Raw genomic sequence first — 14,557 nt, 5'->3', positions numbered from 1 at the left:
AAATTAGTGAACTGCTTGATTTATACTGACGGGGAAAAAACGACTTTTCAAAATGGCAAGATTAGTGTTGGAGGCACAGGATCAGGGAGAATAAGAAACATTTAATTTTTTTTTCTTCACAGCTTCTCAAGGGCGCCTTTGTTGATCTGTTTCACACAGTACTTTAGTATCTTTCACAGTGTTTCTTTTCTTGTTTTTTTACTGTTTTATTCTTTTATCCAGCACGGCCAGTGACCAAGATGTCCTTGACTTCACCCACCATCGTGGCAAGGACGCCGAAACGCAAGATGCCTGTGGCCACCTGCATGTCGGCTAACGGCAAGCCTCCTAGCGTCATCAAATGGGACACCACTATGAAGGGCGAAGCCACGTTTCAGGAAACGCGCAATCCAAACGGCACTGTGACCGTGCGCAGTAACTACATTTTGTTGCCCAGCCGCGAGATTCACCGTCAGAAGCTGACCTGCATCGTTACCTACCGTGCCGAACGTTTTACTGACAGCGTCATACTCAACGTTCAGTGTAAGTATTTCTTAATATTTTTCAAACTCCAGCAAGAAAAAATAATAGACATGTTGTTGGCTAGTCAAAAGTCTTATACACTGCAAAAAATGCTTTTCTTACTTAGATTTTTTGTCTTGATTCCAGCCAAAATATTGAAAAATTTTCTAGATGAGAAAAAATATTTTCTTCAAAATTAAGCAAAATAATCTACCAATGGGTTAAGCAAAAAAAAAAAATAAATAAATAAATAAATAATAATAATAATAAAAAAAATTCAAACAAAAAAAATAGTTTTTTTGCAGTGTATGCTCAAATCTGCTCGGCATTGCAAATGCTTTTCTTACTTAGATTTGTTGTCTCATTTCCAGCCAAAATATCTAAACATTCTAAAATCAAGAAGGATTTTCTAGACAAGTAACGAGTTTTCAAGTCAAAATTAAGTGTGTTCTTGCTTGAAACAAGCTAAATAATCTGCTAATGGGGTAAGAAAAATAATCTTGTTTTCTGTTTAGAATAAGATTGAAATGAGATTTTTGCTTACTCCATTGGCATATTATTTTGCTTGTTCTAACCAAAACCTCGCTTAATTTTGACTTTTTTTTTTTTTTTTTTTTTTTTTTCTTAAACAAGACAATAATTTTTGCTCATCTAGAAAATGTTTAGATATTTTGGCTGGAAACAAGCCAAACACTGCAAAAAACGCTTGTGTTACTTAGATTTGTTTGTCTTCTTTCCAGCCCAAATATCTAAAAATTCTTAAATCAAGGATTTTCTAGACAAGTAAAAATTAGTGTTTTGTTTTCAGAAAAAAAAAAAAAAAAAAAAAAAAGTCAAAATTGCTTGAAACAAACAATATAATCTGCCGATAGGGTAAGAAAAATAATCTTGTATTCTGATTGAAATTAGATTTTTTTTTGCTTACCCCATTGACAGATTTATTGCTTGCACTCAAAAAAATAGCACTTTGGTTGAACATGATTTAATCGTGGACAGTGGTTCCACGTGATTACACCACATTATCTTGACAACAATGGATGATGTTAAACCAGCTTGAAATATTTGTGTTTATTTAACATGAACAGATGACATTCACTAAACAAGATTTAAATACTTATTTTTAACTTGAAACAATGGTTTTTATTGAACTTCAGTTAATCATGTTATCTTAAATTTAATCCTTGATGTTACGCTGATATGTTTACATCACTTCTAATGAATCCCATTTAGTCAAGTTACTACTATATGTTATAAAATGATGAATATCACACGTTTTTTCCCCATAATTCAATGACTACAGAGGCAGCAAATATGTAATAAATTCTTTTTACTAGGGAACAGCTTAAGCAGGTCTCACAGTTTCAAAAACATTTCAAACACTTATAACACATTAGGCCTGCATTTGACAATTTATATAAAACACAAATAAATATGTACAGAAATGTTTTCCTTTACAGTGCAAAATGAAACAAACAGGTTTACATTCCTACATGTACAACAACCCATTAATAAAACATAAATAGCAAAGTGTGTTTGCTTTTAATGCACTTCACAAAAAGAAAGTAACCTCTGATTCTAAAGAAAAAAAAATAATGTTTGGGTTATGTTTGTTCATCAAACTGCTTGTGTCCATCAAGCTGTCTGTAAATGTATTCTAATTCCAAAATGTGCCCGGATATTTTTTGTAAATTAAAAGCAAACACAATGTGTGCTATGTGGAACATCTTTGAAAACTATTTAAAATACATTGTCATTCAAACGTCTTTCCTTGAAGAACAGTCATAAGCCATTAAAGGGATAATTCACCCAAAAATGAAAATGTGATGTTTATCTGCTTACCCCCAGGGCATCCAAGATGTAGGTGACTTTGTTTCTTCAGTAGAACACAAACGAAGATTATCGAAAACCGGTGCAGTCTGTTATTGATTTAATGTGAGTGGATGGGCACCAAACCTTTGAAAGTAACAAAAAACACGCACAGACTAGTGTTAATTTCGTCAGACGAGACGAGACGAAATATGTTCGTCAACGACCTTTTTTTTCATGACTAAGACAAGACGATGGCAAGACTGCACCACTGTCCAAAAACGCTGACTTAAATTAACATGCATTATTGTTGACGAAAAAAGACGAGACGAAAATGTTTTGCATAAAATAAAAACTAAGATAAAATCTCTCTTCATTTTCGTCTACAATCGTCTCTGCTTTTTCATCAGCTGTTACGGCTTTAAAATATTCAAACTGCGCTTTGGCGCGCTGGCTGGCGCTGAGCCAGAGACGGACGAGCTCTGCACTTGTCATAATCACAACTATGCAGTGTTTTTAACCACATAACGCTTATTTTAGGTTTCAGACATTTAAATACACATAAGTACTAGTAAAAGGAGATATTTAGAGTTTGTAAAATACACACATAGGTCTATGGAAGCAGCAAATAACAATCTATTCAAATATAATTTGCCGATGTGTTTTATTCATATCACATACACATAGGCTTAGTAACTAAAAAGTTCACTCTATTCCTCTTCTAGTTCACCAGCCACTTACTTGCATGTATTTCGGGAGAAACGGATGAATGTATATGTGCTGTAAATACGGCTGACAGGACTCTCTGAGCCTGAACAGCAGCGCGAACAAATATGGCCGCGCCCATCTCACGTTACAGATTACGATCCAGATCATTTCTATAGGGTTTTAAACGACGAAACATACTAATTCACACATATTTGTGAATCGGAATATTAGATAGTTCATGGCATGGTAAGCAAGTGTGTGAGTATTCTGGATAAAAAAGGAAAAACGAAATAAAAGCGATCTGTCATACAGTGTTATTGTGTCTGTGTTGTGTCACGTGACAAGCTTGATGCGTCGCCATGGAAACAATAAGGAGGAACGTTCTAAAATAATGGTCGCTTAAAAAAAAACTCACTCTCAGGGGTCCGCTAGAATATTTTAAAGTCACCACTGAAAGGGTTAATCATTTGTGAATGTGTCTCCTAAATCTGAAATTGAAAACCAGACACGTTTAACATTTGCATTCAACAAAAATCATTCAACAAGTGTATTTTGTCAGGTAATTATGACATTTAACCAATGTTTGAGATATGTGAAACACTTTTTTTACTGAAATGTGTATCAGTAATAATCTCAGTAATAATGTGTTATTTTAAAAAAAGACTACAATTTTTTGACTAAACCTAGACTAAAATATATTGTTCTTTTTTGACTAAAACTAGACTAAAATGACGAGACTTTTAGTCGACTAAAACTTGACTAAGATACCTTGAGTTTTCTTTTGACTAAAACTAGACTAAAATGACGAGACTTTTAGTCGACTAAAACTTGACTAACAAAAAAAGATATGTGAATGACTAAATATGACTAAAACTAACAAGGACATTTGGCACAAGACTAAGACTAAATTAAAAATAGGTGACGAAATTAACACTAGCACAGACAAATCCAGATTACACCCTGTGGCTCGTGACAATACATTAATGTCCTAAGACACGAAACGATTGGTTTTTATAAGAAACTGAACAGTATTTATATAATTTTTTACCTTTGATACACAGCCAGGTCCATCTGTCCTGAGCACGAGCTCATCATCCGACTTGTTACCCGTGTACGCGCTTTGGTGTAGTTTACGCAAACGCCGGAAGGGGAAATCGATGATAAAAAACTATTTCGGGTCAGTTCACGCAAGCAAAATAATCTTTTACCTTTAAATCGGTTTGAACAATCAGCATATAGCAAGTAATTACCGTTTTGAATAGCCAATATACCCAAAATCTCTGTGCACTGTGTATACTACGCCAGAGCGCGTACACATGTAACGAGCCGAATGAAAAGCTCGTGCTCATGACAGTTGGACGTGGCTGTGTATCAAAGGTAAAAAAATGATATAAATACTGTTCAGTTTCTCACAAAAACCGATCGTTTCGTGTCTTAGAACATTAATGTATCATCAAGAGCCACAGGGTGTAATTTGGATTTGTCTGTGAGTGTTTTGTTACTTTCAAAGGTTTGGTGCCTATCCACTTCCATTAAATCACTAACCGACTGCACATGTTTTCGGTAAAAATCTTCGTTTGTGTTCTACTGACGAAACAAAGTCACCCACATCTTGGATGCCCTGTGGGTAAGCAGATAAACATCACATTTCCATTTTTGGGTGAACTATCCCTTTAAAACAGTCATTGGGAAAAAAAAAAAAAAAAAAAAAGTGTTTAAAAGGACAAGTTTGACAAAAACATTTTTTAAATTTAAATAGTAACCATTAACTAACCCATGAGTCATTGAAACCCTTGATGGTTTTCCTTGACCTTCTTTGGGTGAGTTAAGACCAAATGTAATTAAGGAAACTATTCCTCTTCACATATGCCTTGACGTACAAAAAAAAAAAAAAAAAAATCAAATCAATAAAGGCAATAAAAATGTGTGAACATGAACATGTTTTGACCATTTCACACAAAACACAGTTTCAAGGTAAATATCAGTCTGTTCATCAGTCCTTTTATGAGGTGTAAAAAGCTTGGTCTTGAGGGCTTGAACTGGGGTAGAAAGTTTGTGTCCATCAAGCTCCAGGAACACTTTTTGCAGGAGTTCAAAGGTGTATCGAAGCTCCTTCGGATAACTAAGATTTAGGGCATAAATAAGCCCAATCAGCAATGCAACACCATTAGCTACATTACCAAGCCCTTCTAGTGCTGTAACTCCTTCAAGAACTACTCCAACATCCGCAGGTTCATCTCCAACTTCACATCCGATGACAAAAACGCCCATCACCATTTCTTTGAGTGCAGCTTCAACGTTGGAAAAATCGACATCCTATAAACAGAAACAAAGTACATTAATGTACTAAAAAAAAAAAAAGTATTGTTATACACAAAATATTGTCAGAATATTCAGGCAATAATACCATGTACTCCTTGATGAGATTGTCAGGATCCTCATTTAGGTAGACAAACAGGGCTTTGAGGACACACTCCCTCTTAACATTAATACAGACACACCAGGGAAAATAAAGAAAATTAGCAACATGTACCAATCAACTAATACATTTTCAAGTCACACAAATCATAAGTAAGAAACAAATGATTAATTTATCTAGAAAAACAATTTTTGCAGTTGTCATACCTGTGTAAGTGGCAAAAGAAGTTTCCTTATCCTTTGTCCCTTTCTTGGCAAAGATCCTCAGAAGACTTGGAGTGTGTTCATCCAGCTTTGAGAAGAATTTTGAAATTAAGGCAACAGTTGTTATCTGTGCAAATTCAGCACAAACCTAAAACAAAGAGAAAAACACCAAAACTTTAATGTATGCCCAAAAAAGCTAGCTAGCCTATGTGTTCTAACTTGCTTATATGGCAAAATTATTTTATTTGACTTACTGGCATTTTAATACATTTAATTTTATGTAAAATCCCACCTAAAGACATTAGGGTGAATTACCTCATTTTATTGGAACAAAGCCAGCCATCTGCTCATAAAGTCAGCAATAAGTGGAGACTCTTTGACAACCTCTTGTCTTCTCAATGCAAATGAAAGGTCCACCGTCCATTAATCTTCTCAGTTTGCTTGTTGTTCTTCTTAACCTCAGAAAGAAGGGAGACTCTGACTTATACATTTTTCATAAATTCATCCGTAGGCCCATCAGTCGACATAATAAAACAGTTGGCAAAATTGTTTCTAATTAGACTGATGCAAATATACGAAAAAGTTACCTGTTTGTTTGCCGTTTAATTCAGTTGATGGCGTGGTCATCTCATTTAGGCTTACAATCGTGCATTCTGTCATAATAACACATCAGTATCAACCAACAAAATAAAACAGTTTGATAATATTGTTTCTAATAACAGTGATAGAAATGGATGAACACGTACCTGTTTGTTCTAAGCTTATATTCCAGTTAATGGCGTGGCGATCTATTTCAGACATGCGCAGCAATAACACATTTGAACGTTGCCGCCGGGATATGCAAATTGCGTCACAACAAATTTCCGCTTCCTTTAGGTTGAGAATGTCGTTTTTTTTTTTCAGGCTGTTTTGACATTCAGTCCGACTGACTTAATAAAAACACATTTTATATGTGCAACTGACTTTTATTAAACATTATTTGTATCAGTCTGATTTATTATCTAGATTTCTTCTTCTTCTTCTATGGATTTACTGGCGGGTCGCATATCAACTTTTTCGGTGCATACCGCCACCTCCTGTGCTGAATGTGCTGAGTGTGAAGTGATGGGTGTATATTGTAATGTCAATATTCAATTTTTAAGTCCACTATTCTTAATGAATTGTATGTAGTACAAATGTATAGTTATGTAATTCTCTTCTAGTTTCTTCTCTCGAAATAAAAGTTTTAAAATTAGTAATTATGAATAATTTTATGTGCTTTGTTTTTCACAACTTAGAAAGTAGACATTAAACCAAATAAATATGAACAACAGTAAAGGCCTTATTTTTTTTTTTTTTTTATAAAATTTTCATTTATGTTGCTTTGCACTAAATGTGCACAATAAATGTTTCTTATTAAACTCCACATTAGCTTTATTTTGTCACTAGACATACTAATAGGCTAGTGTGTGCTTCATTCGACACAAACCAAATATCCTTTAAATGGATATAATGCATTGTCTTTCAAGTAACAGCAATTTAAGACAAATAACAAACCTAAAAACACCAATAACCATTTAATTGCACTTCTATAATTATGATCAAGCTATAAATTAATAAACAAAAATATTTAAAATAAAAATAAATATTATGTAAGTTATTATAGCCTATATATATATATATATATATATATATATATATATATATATATATATATTTTTTTTTTTTTTTTTTTTTTTTTTTTTTTTTTCAGTCTTAACAGTTTGACTGAGCTAAGTGATTGAAACATGTACTTTTAAAATGAAAACTTCATGTTAAACCAACGAGTGACAGTTTTAAGACAGTTTAACATGACACAATCATGTTGAAATGAAAAATAGCCAAAATGGCATTAATTCAACATGAATTGCTCAGGTAAAATGAACAAAACTGAAAAATCATTTTTTTGAGTGTGTTCTAAACAAAAACTCACTTAATATTAACTTGTTTTGTTTTTTTCCTGAAAACAATAAAATAAGTTTTACTTGTCTAGAAAATCCTTCTTGATTAATGAATATTTAGATTTTTTGTATTTTTCCAGCCAAAATATCTAAGAAAAACATTTTTTTCAGTGTGTTTATGTAATTTAAAATACAGATTTGTAACTGTTTTGTTTTAATATATTTTGAAAATTAGTTATGCCTGTGATGAACAAAGCTAAATTTATAGCACAATTACTACAGTCTTTAGTGTCACATGCTTCTTCTGTGACACTTTGCTGCTCTAGAATTTCTGAATATTAGCAATGTTGTGCTGGTTAGGATTTAATCAAGAAGTAAATAATAATTGTATTACTGAACACATTAAATTGATTAATCAAAAGTGACAGGAAATATATTTATAATGTTACAAAATAAAAAATTATGTTAATTAAACTTTATATTCATTAAAGAATCCTGGAAAAATGGTTTCCACAAAATTATTAAGCAGCAAAACCGTTCAACATTGATAATAATAAGAACCAGTATTAATAATTGAGCATCAAATCAGCATATTAGTACAATTTCTGATGTTAAATTTGATGCTGAAGAAAAAAATGCCATCAGAGGAAAAAATAATTTAAATGCAGCATTGTGACTTTAGTGAAGTCTAAACTGTTCAAAGCTTTTGATCAGTACACAAAATAAAGGTGCTTCAAAAGGTTCTTCACAGTGATGCCATAGAAGAACCAGTTTTGGTTTCACAAAGAAGCATTCAGTCAAAGATTCTTTAAATAACCATCTCTTTCTTACCATTTTAGAATCTGAAGAACATTCTTCCACCACAGAGAACCATTTGTGAAACAGAAAGATTTTTCAGATGTTAAAGGTTCTTTATGGAACCATTTAGACAAAAAAAAAGGTTCTTCTATGGCTTCGTGAAGCAGATTTATTTTTCAAAATGTAGTTTATATATAAAAAAAACATATTTAATTCAACTGGTTTAATGATTTAGCTGATGTAACTATTCATCTGACTTGTCTGATTAGTGACATATTTATACAAAAACCCCACTGGAATGTCAAAGAATGTCTAAACAATACATACGAATGCATAATGAGATTTGTGCTGAGGTGTTATGCAAGTTCTGCGGAGGAGGTTCAGAGCAGGAAGAGATGTGTCACTGGCCTGTCTCAGCCACTGTTGTTATCAGCTATTGTTTAGGGCAGTTTAGAGCAGTATTGCAGCCCCCATACAGCACACTGATAACGGAAATCCACCCATTCTCCCACACTTCGCTATAGAACGCGTTGTTCTTACGGTCCGTTTGTTTGTGTGAAAGGCTGTGTTTAGAGCAGCGGTGAGTTCACAGAGAATCACTTGTCCTGATTCTTGATTTACTTTGAGTGTTTTGTTAATTAAGTTACCCTTTGGTATAACATTTCCAAATTGAATTTGTTCGGCCTTATACATGCTCATGAAAGCAATTAAGAATAAATCTGAAGAGACATAGAAATTACTGACCGGTACCATCAAGTATGCAGTGCATTTTAATATCGTCATTATTAGAAAAAAATTGTGCTGTAATGAATTGAAATTTGGCATTTAGCTGAGGTCCTTATCCAATTAGGCCAATTTCTGGAATAGTTGCCCTAGAGCAGCTTGCGGCTAAGTGGGTAGCTAAAGGGCACAGTGGTGGTTGTAGTCTCAGTAACCCTTCACTTGTTGGCTCTACTCCCAATCGCTTAAGAAATAAACTCTTGACCTTTTAGCTATGAGCCCAGACCATTAATCAGTATTATGACAAGCACCCATCGTCAAGTCATGTGACCCAGAACAGCCATCTGAGCCCCTGCCTGAAGACTTTTTTTTTTTTTTTTGCTTTCACACAGATGAGCCAGAGGTAAAAATCGAGGGATTTGATGGGAACTGGTACCTGAATCGTCCAAACGTAAAGCTGACGTGCAACGCAGACGCCAACCCAGCCGTCACCATCTACCAATGGAAACTGTGAGTTATTCTCATCTGACCTACTAATCCACATTACGAATAATAACTTAGTTGTCACAGTTTATTAATGTAATAAGATGAATGAGTAATGTATTGGGTAAAAAGAATAGTGAAAGATAAAAGTAACAAAAATGGTTAGATTTGAAATAGTGATATCACTTTACAATAAGGTTCATTAGTTAACATTAACTAAGAATGAACAATATTTCTACAGCATTTATTAATTGATTAGTTCATGTTAATTTGAGCATTTTCTAAGACATTATTAAAATCAAAAGTTGTTTGTTAACTAACATTAACTAACATTAACAAAGATGAATAAAAAATTGTAATAACTGTATTGTACATTGTTTGTTCATGTTAGTTAAATACATTATTATACCTTATTGTAAAGTGTTACTGAAATAGTTTTTTAAACATTTGTATTTTTTCCCCCAATTATACATTATTTGTTTATTCTACCAGTCAAATTTTTGCACACATCTATTCATTTTATGTATTATTACTTTTTACACATTTTGAAATAATGGTACACTCTTCAACACTATGAAACAGCACAAATGAAAAAATGTTAAATAAATAATATATAGAGGAGTTCACATTTGCTAAAAACGTATTGCTTTACTTTTTTCTATCTAATCCGTCAATTTAAAAATAAGCAACATTTTGGTTTCTGAAGAAATGCATAATTTAAATTTGTCTACAAATTAAAGTCAAGCATTTACTCGTAAGCCTTTAGATCAAAAGGTGTTTAAGATCATGAGGATCAGTGTGTCCAAACATTTGACTGGTTGTGTATTTAACTAAATAAAAGATGATTGCTGTTTGAAGAGTACTCCTCTGAAATATTAAGTTTACTGTAATACTACATGACAGCATAGATGTGTTATGACTGATAAGAGAATAATTTCCTTCCGTAAACTACTTCTTCATTCATTGGCGGTTAGCGCTCAATCAAGATAAGTAAAGCCGTTTACAATGCCTCTATTCAGAACTCACAGAGCCATTGATAACCCTTCAAACAAGATCAAACATGAGAAAATAAGCTATGCTTTGTGTACTTATGAATGTTTACCTTAGCAATATACCGGTTTGAAAGAACAGTGAAAGAGATATACAGAGGCCGGGTCTTGTTTGTCAGCATGAGTCTTGTGATGGTGATGGTTGTCGAGTTACTGGTGCTACGGGTTTAAATGCAAAGTATGTTAGCAAGAAATGACATCATTGCTTTGACTATCAAATGGATGTTGACAGGACAGTATCAGGTCTGTTTTCTAAACCTTTCTGAGAACAATGCCGGTGTTTATGTGAGGTCAAGGGCATAGAAACCATTAACTATTAACTATTTTAACTTGTATTAAAGGGGTTCTATTATGCTTTTTTTTTTCACTTTTTGAATTATAGCCAGTGTGTGGTATGTATGTGTGGGCATAAAAAAAAAAAAAAAACATCTACAAAGTTACAAATTTCAAAGTCCACTTCAAAGGGAGATATTTCATTTTTAAAAAAGCCCTTTTCAAGAACTACAATGAATGCCTCCTTTGGACTACAGCATTTGTTTTCCGGATGCTATGTCACTACGTGGTCCGTTAGAATATAAAATAATAATAATAACAATAATAATAATAATAATAATAATAATAATAATAGAAATAAATCCTGCCTATGGAACTTAGGCAGGTAAACGCAAGCATTGACTAGAGTGGCGATAATCGGTGGCCACGCCGTAGACGTGTGCAGTTTGTGTTAAGAGATTTATTCATCATACAGTGTAGATAGCTTCACTAGCCTTATGCTAGAGCTGGTTTTGGGCTTGTAAATAATTAAATAAATTAGCACAATAATGATAATATCATACATCGGCGATCTCGCAGACTGACGATAACATCCTAGGTGTATATGACTTCATTCTTTGAGACAAATACAATTGGAGTTATATTAAAAATAATCCTGGCATTCCCAAGCTTTAGAACGGCATATAGACTGAACGGCATAGACCAGTGTTTCTCTCCATTAGTCCAAAACAAGTTGATCCATGATAAAAAGTGCCTCACATGGCTCTGGAGGGGTCAGGAAAAGCCTCCTTTAATGATGCGATGTGTTTTCGTAAAAAAAAAAAAATCCATATTTAAAACGTAAGGATCTGGCTTGCGCTGTTGTACACGGAACTTGCTGCTATGGGAAGGGGCGTGGCAGGACTGAAACGCCGTCTAAGCTGTTCGGCAATCGTAACGCAATGGGACTGCTAACCAATCACAACACATTTTGTTTTTCCGAAGGTGGGCCTTCATTAAACCTGGAACTAATCGAGCCATTTGTGCCAGCCTGGGGAGAAAGCTATTGTAATATTGTAAATTATGTGGAAAAATAATGTGTTTTTCAAACCAAGCATAACAGCATGTTCTAGTGCACCCCCAAAACAAAATAAAGACTTTGTAAAAGAGCATAATAGGACCCCTTTAACCATTATACACCCCATTAATTGGCGTTTTAGCCAACTGGAGATTAGTATTTCTGACATGTTTGTGTCTTTAGGGTTTAGTTTAGTAGGGCTTACAATTCTATTAAATCAATCAATCAATCAGCCAATCAATCAGTTGATTGTTTATTGACCATTAAAATGGCTGTAGGCAGATTTCAGAGCTTACACACTTGGGCCAAGTGGACACAGCAAGCTGAAGCTGATTAATTGGCCTGACCTATCAGCCTATCACTGGTTACATCACCTAATTAATATTCATGAGACAAGCTGATAAGGTTTCTAATGTATTGTTCCAGATTGTTCCTGCACTCGTGGGTGAGGTCCAGTCTGTAAGACGACCCATGTAACCTTCTGCTTGAACTCCCTAGTGCAGCATTGTAATTCAGTGCCACGACATTTCCGTATGCGCCACACTTACATGCCAATTAGCACAGCGGAATGTCCCGTCATTCATCACCCAGCAAATTCCCATGAACGCATGCGTATGTAAATGTGAACAATACGAAACACCTCCAACAACGTTGGACACAGTGGACAAGCAAGTTGTGTGTTAAAAATGGAGGAATTATGCAGCAAAAAACAGAGAGATAAATGTGGCAATTTGTTCAGTAATTAGGCAGCGAAAGCTGGGAAAGGAAAACATGTCACCGGACTTCAGCTGTGGTGGATTAATAGCTGGCAGTGCCCAAGGTGCACTGCCTCTGTGGACCGGGGTGGGTTTTAATGAGAAAGGACAAGAGAGAGAGAAAGAGAGAGAGGAAAGCGCTGAGCATTCTGGGCTATTCAGGGTATCAAAAGACACATATACAGCAGCCAAATCTGTGAAGAGGGACTCGTGGATGGCGCTCAGGTCTTCTCGAGGCATTTTTATTAGTAATTGGTATGCTGATACTGGTAGTGGAATGAAATAGAAGAAAAGGAAGGGATGGAATGAGGAAAATGTGGATTGAGAAGGGAAAAGATAAGGTTAAAGGAAGTGAGAACAGGAAAGAGCTTCTGGTTTGGTGCTTGTCAGTACAAAGTTGCCACCAAGGTGTAAGGTGTTGTTGTTAGTTGCTAGTCCATTGCTAAAGGGTTCTGAATGATGATTGCTAGATGGGTTCTTAGTGGCCATATCAGTGATGTGAATCATATTGTGACAGAGTTATTATAGTTAGAGATTCTGTCATTATTTACTCAGGTTGTTCCAAACCAGAATTGCTTTCTTCTGTTGAAACCAAACCAAATGGCAGCCATTGATTTCCTTAATATGGGAAAAAAAATATATACTATGAAAATCAATTGCTACCATCAACTGTTTATTTACCAACATTCTTTAAAATATATTTTATTGTGTTCTAGAGAAGAAAGAAACCCAAACACGTTTGGAAATGATGACAGAATTGTCATTTGTGAGTGAACTATCCCTTCAACCAAAACTAAAACCATAAAAAAAACATTGACCCTTGAAACTAAATGCATTAAAATATATTTTAACTAAAATTAATAAGCATATACAAATTATAAAATAACATAAAATAAAAAAGTGAGCATTTATTATTTTTATTTAGTTTAAGTTGATGTACTAAAATAACTACAAGTGAAACTAAAAAAAAAAACTGATATTAAAAAATAATACTAATAATACAAGTAAAAAAACAGCATAATTACTAACTAAAATTTGGGTGAAAAAGAAAATATAAAAAAGAAAAAAAAATCTGTAGATTAATAAAATCTATAATAGTATAAATTTTAATTGAATATAATCAGTGATTACTAACATAACACTGTATCATGAACACAAACATGCACAGTAACACTGATGACTCAACTTACTTTTAAAACCAGATAAAAGAAATGTGCAATTGCCTCTAAAAATAGCAAGAATATTTATCTCATTCAAACAGTGGGAGTTGCTAGAAAAGCGAGAGGATAAACAATGGAAGAAAAGGTAAGATAGAGGAGAATGGTGTGATTTCAGAGCGAGGCAGAGGAGAAGACAGTGATGGGTAGAGACACGGGCGCCGGCGTGACAGATAAGAGGGGACGGCCACAGCAGCAGTGGAGAGCGGACACCAAATGTGTTCTGAAGGGTCCCCTGGGCGCTACACTGGAGGTCATCACCGCGCTGTTGCAGAACATTTCAATCCAGAACAACTATGGATGCACACACACAAGCTGTAACGGAACGCAGACTCAGACGAGAGATGTTAGTAAATCCAATAGGTATGTTTATTGACAAAGCAGAATGAGCAAAGCACAGATGAATTAACTGTCCTTGGTGAGAGACAGCTGGTCTTGATGAATGAGAGTTGTGTATTACCAGACGATCAGAGCACGCACTGCACAAATAGAATGCTGGCTGGTCGCCAGGAGCTGGTAGGAGATCCGTTGGAGTGAGCGTTGGAGTTGGAGTTTGTAGGAGACGAGGAAACACTGGGAGAACGAAAGGAGAAGCTTGAATAAAGGTAATCCTTGAAACATATAGTTAGAGCATACATACGAGTCTAAT

General features: G+C 34.4%; 1 protein-coding gene and 2 long non-coding RNA genes across 5 annotated transcripts in view; 1 reads left to right on the top strand and 2 right to left on the bottom strand.

Annotated features, from left to right (window-relative positions):
* Positions 1–227: 227 nt before the first annotated feature.
* nectin1b (nectin cell adhesion molecule 1b) overlaps positions 228–14,557 on the top strand; it is a 181,066-nt gene continuing 166,736 nt past the window's right edge. For all 3 annotated transcript variants that reach the window (XM_073850379.1, XM_073850381.1, XM_073850380.1), the window contains exons 1-2: positions 228–522; positions 9,467–9,584. In XM_073850379.1, coding sequence (XP_073706480.1) covers positions 240–522; positions 9,467–9,584 — 401 coding nt within the window. In that variant the 5' untranslated portion in view covers positions 228–239. The remainder of the gene's footprint in view (positions 523–9,466; positions 9,585–14,557) is intronic.
* Positions 4,905–5,695, bottom strand: LOC141345162 (uncharacterized). Its single transcript, XR_012356961.1, has 3 exons — positions 5,641–5,695; positions 5,423–5,494; positions 4,905–5,331 (listed from the first exon to the last, which is right to left on the bottom strand). It is a non-coding gene; the product is annotated as an uncharacterized lncRNA (long non-coding RNA).
* LOC141345217 (uncharacterized) lies at positions 5,960–6,467 on the bottom strand. The gene is made up of 3 exons (XR_012356979.1): positions 6,384–6,467; positions 6,225–6,290; positions 5,960–6,095 (listed from the first exon to the last, which is right to left on the bottom strand). It is a non-coding gene; the product is annotated as an uncharacterized lncRNA (long non-coding RNA).

The sequence above is a fragment of the Garra rufa genome, chromosome 11 (assembly GCF_049309525.1).
Source record: "Garra rufa chromosome 11, GarRuf1.0, whole genome shotgun sequence".
NCBI classification, from domain to species: Eukaryota; Metazoa; Chordata; class Actinopteri; order Cypriniformes; family Cyprinidae; genus Garra; species Garra rufa.
The sequence above is the reverse complement of the archived record's forward strand: the minus strand, read 5'-3'. Positions and strand labels throughout refer to the sequence as shown.